The sequence below is a fragment of the Solanum tuberosum genome, unplaced genomic scaffold (assembly GCF_000226075.1).
Source record: "Solanum tuberosum cultivar DM 1-3 516 R44 unplaced genomic scaffold, SolTub_3.0 scf00015, whole genome shotgun sequence".
NCBI lineage: Eukaryota > Viridiplantae > Streptophyta > Magnoliopsida > Solanales > Solanaceae > Solanum > Solanum tuberosum.
Window position 1 is genome coordinate 965114 of NW_006238941.1, and position 12567 is coordinate 977680.

Below are 12567 nucleotides of genomic sequence, written 5' to 3' on the forward strand. Positions count from 1 at the left end.
TTTTTAATGCAATTTTGAAGTAGATTTTGTGCCTTTTTTGATAGATTTTGTGCTGTTTTTGGGGTAGATTTTGTGCTGTTTTTTTGTGCAGATTTTTATCATACTTTTTTTTATCAAATGTTGAGTAGTTATTTGGACAGTTATTAATGCAATTTGAAGCAAATTTTGTGCCTTTTTTTTATTTTATAGATTTTATGCCTTATTGGGGGCAGATTTTGTTCTGTTTAAAGAGTTTGCGCTATCTTTTGGGTACATATTTTTTCAGAGTTGCTAGAAGCAACTTAATATGCACATATTTATGGAAAGCTTGAGTTTTTGGTAGTTGTTTGTTTGAAAACTTTCAGGATAAAATGGAGGTTGTCTTAGCTGCTGCTATTTCTAGCTCCTCAGATGATTCACAAGAAGTTCAAGAACTTGATATAAATCACTTATACTTTGATGTTGTGGGTGGAGAAAAAAAACGACGTGTGTATGGTTTAGGCTCTCAAGGTTTGGCGTTGTATCAAGATCAAAATTCTGTCACTTCGCGCAATTTACATGCGGTGTCTGATGACGTTGCTGAAGAGCGCATTAAACTACTTGAGGGAGAAGTGTTGCATATGAGAGAAAATCAAGAGAGAATTCTTCAAGAACGTTTAGAGGCAGAGGTGCAACAACGAGTAGAGCACGAGGTCTCGCGTTTGAGGCAACAAAGTGATGATCGATTCAAGTCTATGGAGGAACGATGGTCTCGCATGATGAGCGAGATGGCGTTATCCTCACGCTCATCTAGTAATCCTTCTCCTTAATAGGAAATGACCAAATGTTTATGTGTTTAAATATTTGTCCACTTTTGCTTATTGAAGTTGTGCTTTGACATGTTTTAACTTCTTAATTTTGTATTATAAATCTAGTATTATGCTTGTTATATCATGGCGGTTAATTATTTTTATATTTTTGACTAATTTACTATATATATATATAATAATAATAATAATTGTCCACTACTATATATAGCAATTATTATTTATTAAATTAAAATCAAATTTGTGACAGATTTAATCTGTCACAATTAATTCTAAAATTTGTTACTAATATCAACAAGAGAGCAATTTTTGCGACAAAATATTCCATCATAATTAACTTGTAACGAAATATTCCGTCACAAATATTGTGAATATATTTAGAAATTTGTTACAGAAACTATTCCGTCACTATTTTGTAATGGAATATTCGGTCAAAAATTTTGTCTCAAATTTGTGACGAAATTTAAGTCAAATACAAGGATTTATATTGTCACCGTCAGGTCTGTCACTATGCCGTCACAATAATTTTGTGACGGAATTGAAATCCGTCACAATGAGTTTATGACCCCAGGTTCTGGGACGTCCATTTTTCCGTCACAATTCCGTCACAAATGATAATTTGTGACGGATTTGTGACAGAATCGTCTGTCACAATTTTGCTATTTTCTTGTAGTGAACAAAAAACAATAAAGATCCGATCTTTGAAAAATGAGGATTCACCAAAGCTTAGAATCTCACAACAGAACTCTAGCCACGAAAATGGGAACCTTGATTGTCGGATCCTTCATTTGGGGAAATGTAAGCAAGAGTAGGCATTAGTAAAAAATATGTACCAAGTATGATAGCCATGCATAAAACATTTGGAAGCATATTTAAAAGAGATACGTTCATGAAATACAATGACAAAACTAAAACATGAGATAAAAGGGTTAGAAAACACGAGTCATAAAACAAGGTCAATGCACATAGTTATCATCTTAAACAAGCATGAGATACTTCTTTGAAGTAACCTTATTTCAGCATATCTTGCTTGTGGGAATTAGCCTTAATCGACATATAAGACCATGAGAGTTATCATCATAAAATCTGGTGTCTACCACACCAAAATGAGTTGTCTTACTTGCCACAGTAAGGACCATTAACTTCTAGTTAAGTGGATCCACTAGCTAATATATATCTATAAAATCCTATGTTGGCACATTGTTCATGGGACATGGGTAATCGCCACTTGTCCACTCAGTTCTAAGCTTAACTTCCACGGAATAGTTCTTATTCATGTTCATCGTAGTTCTTAAAGAAACATGGGTACTCGCCTCTTTTCCTTACATCATGTGACATGGGTAATCGCCTTTTGTCCTACTATTAGAGAGCATGGGTAATAGTCTCTTGCCTCATCATTAGAATAGCTTCTTAACATTGGTTCATTTTAGGTGAGAAAACCTCTCAACCCTAAGAACCCTTATCATGTGAAAAGACCATTCACAATTCATGCTTACATGTATTTATGAAAAATCCATTCAACAACACAACAATAGAAACATTGTTGAGACTTCAATCTCAAAGCATCCTTAAAACATATACATAGATTTCATGAGAACATGCTTGATATCATAAACTTCTCTTTCATAATAAAAAACCCACATTATATAATCATAACTTGGAAAATATGGGGAATCATCATAAAAATATGAGATTAACTCAATTCATCCATAAGAGATCATAATTCAATCAGTTAGATCAATAATTATTGAAACCCATAAAATAGAAAAAAAACCCTAACTCAATTGGAGAATTCTAACTTTGAAAATTAGAGAAGTTGGGAACTCCATGAAGGAAAGGCTTCCATGGATGAAAATTATCATACCTCAATGCCAATTTCTTAACTTCAATGGAGGAATTGGAGACTTGACTTGGAACCCTAGGTTGAACCCATCTTCTTCTAGTTTTTCTATAGAGAGAAATATTTTAAGAGGAATACTTCTTCTTCTTTTCTAAATTTGAGAGAATGAATTGAATGCGTTGATTTTGGGGTTAAAATCATTTATATAGTGTTCTAGGTAATGGAAAAAGGATGTAGTATCAAGATAAAATAATTAGGAAAAGACCCAACTGACCATGGCTTACAGCTGATGCAATCCCTTAGATGGAGGTCTTCATGAGTCGTCTAGGGGTCCACGAGCCGTCTGGGCAGTTGTGGTCCCTAGACTAGTGCCTAGGCAAGTCCTTCCCTTCCACACGCCCACCGTTATGGGCCGTCTAGCTCTTCACGAGTCATATAGGGGATCGTAGGAGGAGGCTAGCCTAGAGATGGGTTCTACCTCCCTTTCATGGCCACCAGTACGAGTCGTGAGGCTCACCACAAGCCGTCTAAGAGGTCGTGAGAGGAGAGCCTCTCTTGGACAAACACTAGAAGGAAGCCTCGACCACCAGCACGAGCCGTGGTGCCCTTCACGGCCTGTCTGGGCCTCTATGAAGGGTTCCATGGCTCAGTCATGGGATGGTGACCTCCCATTTGACTCCATTTTCTAGAATTCTAAATTCTAAAGTTTTACACTTATAGTTAAACTCTGTTGTTGATGCAGTCTGCTGATAACTTGGACTATGCAAAATCAACAAATGGTCCTGCTTCGATCTTTCCATCGGTACTTCCCAAACTCTGGTGCTCAGAAAAATAGGTTGTGCTAGCTCTTTTCCCTTCTTCGATATTGAGTTTTTAACTCTGGCTGCATATAAAGCATAAAATTCCTGGACTATATTTTCACTATACAAGCTTGGAAACTCGGCCATCCACTCACACATATGTCATTTGAACAGTGCATCTATCTTCTTGAGTAGTGTGCAGACTACAGGTCAAAACTCTCGGCTCCTAAATAATAGGCCACCAGGGCTTTCCTTTTGCATTACAACCAGCCAACTACTTAATGATATGGAACATGCCCCGAACCTCAAAATGATTTGTCTATGCTGCACCCCAAACAAATTAAATGTGCTCCTATGATCCCTTGGTGTGAGACCACTAAGAACCAGATTAAGAGCCCGATACAAACCCAACTTGTGAACTAACCTCCTCACTTTGTGAGCCACTGATGTACTGTGAATTTACATTACTTTTGATGTATTAAACTTAGAGATTTTCTTGAGTCTTAGGCATTTTGTTATTAGATTTGATGGTGCTTTGCTTGGATTTTGAAGGAAATAGGTTTTGGAGTAGTTGGTGTTATAGTGTTGCAATAGCAGGGTTTTAGGTGATGTAGGACTTGACCTATGAGCCCTCATCTCCACTACGAGTCGTAGGTGTAAGTTGTAGGTTGAAGTGCTGAGAATTGGAGCTAAGTGTGAAACAATGGATGCATACTAACGAGCTGTAGTAACTTCTACGAGTCGTAGATGATGAGTTGTAGAAAAGTTCAGAGAAGATAAACTTTAGTCCATGAATGGCAGTTGAACAGGATGGGTCGTACAAAGATCTAAAAGCCATAGAATATGTCCGTAGAAAGCACTCCATAGATGATGGACAAACTGCATACTGACGAACCTATGAGCCTTACGAACTACTATGAGCCATAGGTTACCGATCGTAGATGACACTACTTGAGCTAAATTTCCTTATTCTTCCTTTTCTTACTTGATTTAGGATTTGGTTTCTACAAATATTAGTTGTATTTTTCTTTTTTGGGTTGTTAGACTTTTTAGGATACTTACTTTTGGCTTTGCGAATTATTATGCAAACACTTTTGGCATTTATTTCTTGAAGTATTGGTTTATGAAATTTGTTTTTGACCTTCAATTCAAGATTCCGAATTTTATCTATTCTAGTTGTAAGTTTATGATTTATATTATAAACCCTATTGTGAATTGTAATCACACAAGCATGAGTAACTAAATCCACAACTAGGGTCGTGGTCATCATGAAAAATTAACAACGTAAAATAAATAACTATGTAATTCTAGAATAGTGTTTATGCATGTATTGTTAATCTCTTTGTTTTGAATGCTTTTTAATGATGCGCAACGTTAGAACTCGCCTCATTCCTACTTGCTCGACCAAGGAAGTAATGAATAAGAAAGCAGTTAACAATGGAGATTTAGCGTGAAAAATGACTATCTAATAGCCTAACCCAAATCAGTGAGGGCTAAGTTGGGCCATGGGTAAGGGTTAGTAAAGCACACACCCGTAGACCGACCAAGTGGCGTGGTGAAATTCCCTACTTGGGCAACCAATCACTTAGGAGATACCTAACTTACCGACTTTACATGTTAAACACTAGGAAATAGTTATTTTTATTAGGATTACTGCATTGAGAACTTGTGGGGAACACATGTGCCCTAGTTTCATCTCATATTAATATTACAAACTGCGAATCCTGTTACTTCTTCTTACCTGTTACTACAATTCAATCAATTATTACTTTGTGTTACACGTCCCCACTATTTTATGGAAATAAGCTGACTAAACATACAATCAACACTAAATTAGCCTAAGTCTAGACCATATTCCTTGTGCGGTCGATCTTAATCTCAATAAGGTTCTTTGTTTGACAACAACCGCTTATACTTCTTTAGGGAGGTGTAATTCGGGCATATCAAATTGTGACGCCGCTGCCAGGGAATAAGGCTTTTATATTAGACTAATTTCATTATTGAACATTAGTTAATTATTTCCTGATTTATGTTTGTTTTTTGTTTTTGTTTTCTACAGGTCTTATTTCTAGTGTATGTTAAGTACACGGAGTAAAGGAAATCCCATGACCCCCAATGATCCTGAATTAAGAAGAACTCCATGAAGAATGGTCGGAAGAGGCCAAATTCTGGAACTACATGATGATCCGATTGGAGAGGGTCATAGAGATGTTTCTAGAGTGCAACCTTTGGGAGTAGTGGGAGTGCCTAGACAAGTCCAAGAGAACCCTCACAATTAAAATGCTGAAAGAGTGAAAAATCAGCAAGCAAGCAATGTTTGTTATAATTTCAAGGTTGATGATGATGTTGTGGGATCAACGGGTGCCACAGTTCTTCCCCCACTACCACCTGGACTTCAGATTGTAGTGACTAGTAGCTTGATGCAAATGCATACATCTAGAGGGTTGTTTTTTGGGTTACGAAGCAGATCCATATGCTCATCTAAGCAATATTAAGAGTTTATATATGGGTAGTGGGGACAACCAGATTTAGACAGGGACGTGATCGGTTTAAGGGTGTTTCCACAACCATTGAAAGGTGACACTATTGTATGGTTGTCTAAGATACTATATAACTCAATCACCACATGGAACGAGCTACATAAAATGTTCTTAGATAAATATTTCCCGTTGTCAAAGAAGTTGAATCTCAATGATAAACTTAACAACTTTGTGGCTTTACATGGAAAGACAGTTAGTAATTCTTGGGATAGATTTACAGTGTTCATAAGAAGTGTGCCTATCCACCGCATTGGCGATGAGTCACTAGATGAGCTTCTACAGAGGGTTGGATGACAATGGGAAGTAGTGTTGGTTGGATACTATTGCTGGAGGCTCTTATGGGGCTAATACATTTCAAGAGATTGCTGAGAAACTTGAAAGATCTCCAAGAATAATAAGACATGGAGCACTAGAACTTTGGCTACAACAAAGAGCACTTTTCGATACAAGAAACACAAAATCTGTCTCATGATGATATTTGCGAGGAGATGGCACAATTGAGGACAGAGGTTGGCTTGGTATTGAAACATTTAAGTGGAAGCGTTGAGAAAGTTAATGCAATGAATTATAGTACTAGAGCACCACCGGCTAATAACTATATGAACAAGGAGGATGTGAGTCTTCTGAATGATCAAACGGGGATTTTCGAACCACTGCCCAAGTATCCAATCAAGATACTTGGCAACAAAGTTGTAAATACAGTAACTACAATCACGAAGGGAACTATGTTCATGATGGGAACTATAATCATGAAAACAACTACAATAGGAATTGGTATATCAATAAGAATGATAAGAGTGGACCTTATATTTCACTAGGAAACTAAGATGGAGGATCGAGTATGAATCGCATTGATGATATGTTATATAAGATGATGAAGAGGTTTGACTCAATTGATGACAATGTGAAAGAGATGCATACTGATTTATCAGGTATTGGTCAAAAAGTTGAGCCAAATGCAGTATTGATTAGGTAGATTGAGCAAAAGTTGTCTGCAAGTGTAAATCCACGAAAACAAGGAACATATCCAAGCAATACTATTTAGAACCAGAAGAATGAAGGACATTGTATGGTATTTACTACTAGGGGTGGAAAGAAAACTATTGATCCTCATATGCCGACTGGAGTGGAAAGTGTGAAAGGGCCGAAAGAGGATGAATTTGAAGTAGTTGAGGAGCCTAAGGATCACAATGAGAAGGAGGCTGAGGTTATGCAAAATATCATCCTTATGCTGAGACCTCCACCTCCCTTCCCACAAAGTTTGGTGAAGAAGACTAAAGAAGGAAAGTATGGTAGGTTCCTATCCATGTTGAAGCAGTTATCGATAAATAATCCTTTTATTGAAGCATTAGAACAAATGTATGGTTATGCTAAGTTCATGAAAGATCTTTTGACTAAAAAGAGGACTACCAGTGTCGAAGGTGATGATAAGTTGCAGCATTGTAGTGTCATTGTTACTAGATCATTGGTGCAAAAGAAGGAGGATCCCATAGCTTTTACCATTCCATGTACCATTCGTATGTTGCACTTTACTAAGACCCTATATGACTTGGGTGCTCCCATAAATCTGATGTTGTTGTTTCTGTACAAGAAGTTGGGTTTAGGAGGCCCCTAACTGACTGCAATGTAGCTACTTATGGTTGATCGAACTATGAAGAAATCTAATGGGTGCTCCAAGATGTTCTTCTGAAAGTTGAGGAGTTCATCTTTCTAGCAGACTTTGTGATACTAGACTGTGAGGTTGACTTGGAAGTACCCATCATCTTAAAGAGACCATTCCTTACTACAGGGCGTGCATTAGTTAATATGGAAAAGGGGGCAAATGATGTTTTGATTGTACAATGAATAGGTGACCTTTAATAGCTGCAAATCAATGAAGCATCAAAGTGATCTTAAGTCAGTGTCCACGGTGAACTATACTTTTGTGGAGAAATCAGAGGTGTCCATTGAGGAAAGATTGGGTGTTGAAGTGCTAGCTATTGTGATCATGAACTTTGATGGAAAGGGTATTGCTGAATATGATGAGTTACTTTGTGCACTTGATGAGGTGAATTTCCATTCTCTCCAACCAAACAAGTTGGATTTGGATTTGAAGAATCGAGACACTCCACATGCAAAACCATCTATTGATGAGCCTACAAAATTAGAGCTAAAGGCTCTTCCATCTCATTTGCGGTATGTGTTCTAAGGCCAAAATAGTACTTTGTCTGTCATTATTGCAGTTGATTTGATAGAAGGGCAAGTAGAGGCATTGATATAGGTATTAAAGTAGTCAAAAGGGCTATAAGATAGAGTATAGTTGACATAATGAAAGAGGTTGTGAAGAAAGAGATTATCAAGAGGTTAGATGAAAGAGGTTGTGAAGAAATGAAAGAGGGATTATCAAGTGGTTAGATGTTAGGGTACTGTATTTGATAGCTGATAGCAATTGGGTGTGTACAGTTCAATGTGTGCCAAAAATGGGAGGAATCATTGTGGTTCCCAACACGAAAAATGAGCTTGTCCCGTTGAGGCCTATCACTAGTTTGAGGGTTTGCATGGATTACCGCAAGTTGAATACATGGACTGAGAGAGATATCTTCCCAATGTCGTTCATGGACCAAATTTAAGATCGTCTTGTTGGAAAGGGTTGGTACTATTTTCTAGATGGGTATTCCGGCTATAATCAAATATACATAGCTCTAGAAGACTAAGAGAAGACTACTTTCACTTGTCCTTACATGACGTCTGCTTTCAAGAGAATGTCATTCAGGTTGTGTAAGACACTGATGACTTTTCAACATTGTATAATGTCTATATTCTTCGATATAGTGGAAGATACGATAGAGGTAGTTATGGATGATTTTTTGGTTGTTGGTGACCCATTGGATGATTGCTTGACACATTTGAGTGATGTTTTGAAACACTATGAAGAATGTAATCTTGTACTCAACTAGGATAAGTGTAACTTCATGGTAAAATAGGGTATAGTTTTGGGCCACAGGATTTTGCAAAAGGGTATTAAGGTTGATAGAGCCAAGGTCGAGGTGATTGAAAATTTGCCACCACCGATCTTTGTGAAATGTGTTACAAGTTTCTTATGGCGTGCTAGATTCTATAGGACGTTTATCAAAGATTTCTAAAAAATTGCACAGCCACTGTGCAATCTGCTCGAAAAAAAAGATGAAATTTGAGTTTGATGATGCTTGTCTGAGAGCATTTGAGGGGCTGAAAGATAAGTTGACTTCTGCACCAATCATTATTTCACCAGATTGGGGACAACCATTTGAAGTTATGTGTGAGGGGAGTGGGGTGGCACTTTGTGTAGTATTGGGACAAAGGTGAGAGAAGATTCCTCATTCCATATATTATGCGAGCAAAGCTCTGAATGTTGCTCAAAAGAATTATACGGTCACTGAATATGAATCACTTGTTGTAGTCTTCATGTTTGAAAAGTTTAGATCCTATTTGCTTGGAACTAATGTCATTGTGCACACTAATCATTCTATATTGAGGTATCTTATGGAAAAGAGCGATGCAAAACCGAGATTGATTCGATGGGTACTATTGCTACAAGAATTAAACTTTGAGGTAAAAGATAGAAAGGAAACCGAAAACCAAGTGGCTGATCACTTGTCCAGATTAGAGGAAGAGGCTATGTTGAGGTTAACTATTCTGATAATGCTCAACTACACTTTCATCCAATTGTAAGTGTATGTGTTCGCTAACAAGTATAAACCCAACAAATAGTTGGGGTCGATCCCACATGGAGTGATACGGTAAATAATTCAATTAAGAAGTAAAAGCATGTCCTAATCATTTGTAGAAGTAAAGGTTTCGTAACAGGAAAACAAATCACAAAGTTTCAACGATAAATATCAAATGGGGGGAATTAGTAACAAATTTATGACAACGATTACTTAACACGGGAAGTGAACAATTAGAGATTAGACCTTAGGAATGTGATCAGTCGAAAGCTAATTTTGCGAAATTGGTGGTTACTAGTTGTTTAAAATTATTGAATCTCAATGGGTAGGCTAGGTTTTGGATACAATAGTCATCTCTCAATCAACTATTGTGTTTAAAGTGAGTTCTCTCGAACCACAACAAGCTTAACACTACCAAACAACCCAATTCCTTAATTAACCCACTCTTTCAAGCTGGGTTTGTAAAGACGCAATCAAACCCACTTTCTCAAGCTAGATTTTAAAGACGCAATCAATACAACTATCAATTCAATCATTCTACTCTATTACCTCTTTCTCAAGAAAACATAGAGAGCTAAACAAGAATTGAATTCGCAACTTCAATTCCTCAATTAAAACATGAACAAATAATTGAACCCACTTCAAAACAACATTAAAATCAATAATTAATAACACCCATCAACTAATTAACGCATTAGTGTAATAACTCGGCATCTAGTAGACTAAGCAAGGCATTAAATGAAAAGTCACTAGCCAAGGATTTGAGCAAGGGCACCCTTTACGAAGACCCAGACATACCATGAAGGACACCACAAGGAATGGTGTAGCCAGTGGTGGCTCATAGAATTGAGCCAAAGGAAGCTCCCCTCCCACGAACACCTAGACGGCTAATGCGGGGCACCACGCCACGTGGTGATGGTCATGGTGAGGGAGGAATTAGCTACCTTAGAAGTGATCCTCAGCACGAGCCAATTGACGGCTCGTGGAAGCCAAAACGGGTTGTGGGAATGGTCATAAAGGGAAGGGGGTTTTCTGGGTGGCTTTCCAAGCTACTGGTCAAGGACCACACCTGCCACAATGGGTCGTGAAGTCCTTGATGGCTCGTGGTGCCTGCGGTGTGGGGGTTAAGTTGGTTGTACGTTTGAGGGTAGTTGGGTCTTTTTCTAGATTTCTTTTAAAACAATACAATGTCGTTTTACCCATGCCTATATAAGTGATTTTGACCCCAAATTAAGTTATTCTTCTAAAAATCCAAAAAAAAATACCAAAGTTCATCATCTCCAAAATATTTCTCTCTCTAGAAACTTAAAGAAGAAGAAAAGGGGTTGAAGCTAGGGCTCAAGGTCAAGTCTCCATTCTCCAATTGTTTGTGGGCTTTGATAGCAAGGTATGATAGATTTTCATCCATGGAATCCTTTCATCCATGGAGCCCCAAGTTCTCCCAACTGAAAGTAGAAATTCCCCAATTTCAGTTAGGGTTTTGTTCCAAGTTATGGGTTCTTATGAATGTTTATTAAATTGATTGTATTATGATTGATTATGCATGAATTAAGAGGATTCTATGCATTTATGATGAAATTCCATGTATCCATGCTTAACCCATGTTCTAAGAAGAACGTGAATAAAAATAGGTTTTACTCTATGAAAGGACAATTTATGGATTTATGTGTACTCTTATAGGATAAATAAGAAACAATATGAATTGCTTTGAGATTGAGGAATATGTGATGACTTATGATAAGAATTACTTTGAGAGTGATGCATATGTAATAAATTGTTTATTATTGATGTGATTGTTGTGGAAGGGATTTTCCCACATCATTTCTTATGTATTAATGTGAAAGGCTTGATCACATGAATGATTCTAGGTTAAAAGGAGTTCTCACATAAAATGAATCTAAGTTAAGGAACTATGAAATGATGAGGCTAGTGGCGATTACCCATGACCTCTAAGTAAAAGACAAGAGGCAATTACCCATGTCATATGATAGAAAGACAAGAGGCGAATACCCATGTCACATGATGTTGGTCTAGAGGAGATTAACCATGATCCTAAGCAAGAGGACTAGAGGCAATTAGCCATGATCCTAAAGTGAAAGGGCAAGAGGCGACTACCCATGATCCTTTATAAGAAGGCAAGAGGTAATTCCCCATGTCCTTTAAAGATAACCTATGCTATGTTATGATAGGTGATGATCTTGGATTGTTGTTTGAGTTTGTCTTCCATGATGAGTAAGACTAGAGGCAGTTACCCATGTCTTGACTAAAGGTGAATTAAGGTTACTTCAAGAAGTACTCCTTACATGTTGAGATGATCTATTATGTGCATTGATTATGTTTCATGACTTATGCTATCTAACATTATGTTATGTTTATGCAAGCTATCATATTTAGTATATTTTTGTACTAACGCATACTCTTGCCTACATTTCTTATCCAAATGTAGGGTCCGACATTCCTGATTCTCATCCCCGTGGCTAGGATCTATAATAGAGGAAGAGTTGAAGTCTTGTTGAGTCCTCATTCATCTGAGGATCTGGCCACTACTTTTCTTATGTTCTTTTCATTTGAGCTTTGAACACTGATGTACGGGCTATGTCTCGAGATTCTAATGTATTATATGGTTTTTGAAACAAGTGTTTTGGATTTTTACTTTGCAATTAACAAATTTTGTTATGTTGAAAATGTTTTAAATCTCGTCGATTTTCTATTATCTTGACTACGAAATTTAAGTGGCTTATATGAGGCCTCTCGGGGTCTTGTATGCCATCTTACATCTAGGGGGTACCTCTGGGTCGTGAAATTCGACTACATGATCCCACCCCTAAGGTATGGGGTTTTAGCTAAGCATAGTGAAAAGCAAGAAATCTTTACCAACAATGTTTTCCATCTGATTTGCTAACGATCCGCAGTCTC

General features: G+C 37.3%; 1 protein-coding gene across 1 annotated transcript in view; it reads left to right on the forward strand.

Annotated features, from left to right (window-relative positions):
• LOC102597788 (uncharacterized) overlaps positions 1–788 on the forward strand; it is a 2187-nt gene extending 1399 nt beyond the window's left edge. The window contains exon 4 of the mRNA XM_006340023.2: positions 345–788. Within this exon, the coding sequence (XP_006340085.2) occupies positions 345–788 (444 nt within the window). The remainder of the gene's footprint in view (positions 1–344) is intronic.
• Positions 789–12567: the final 11779 nt, after the last annotated feature.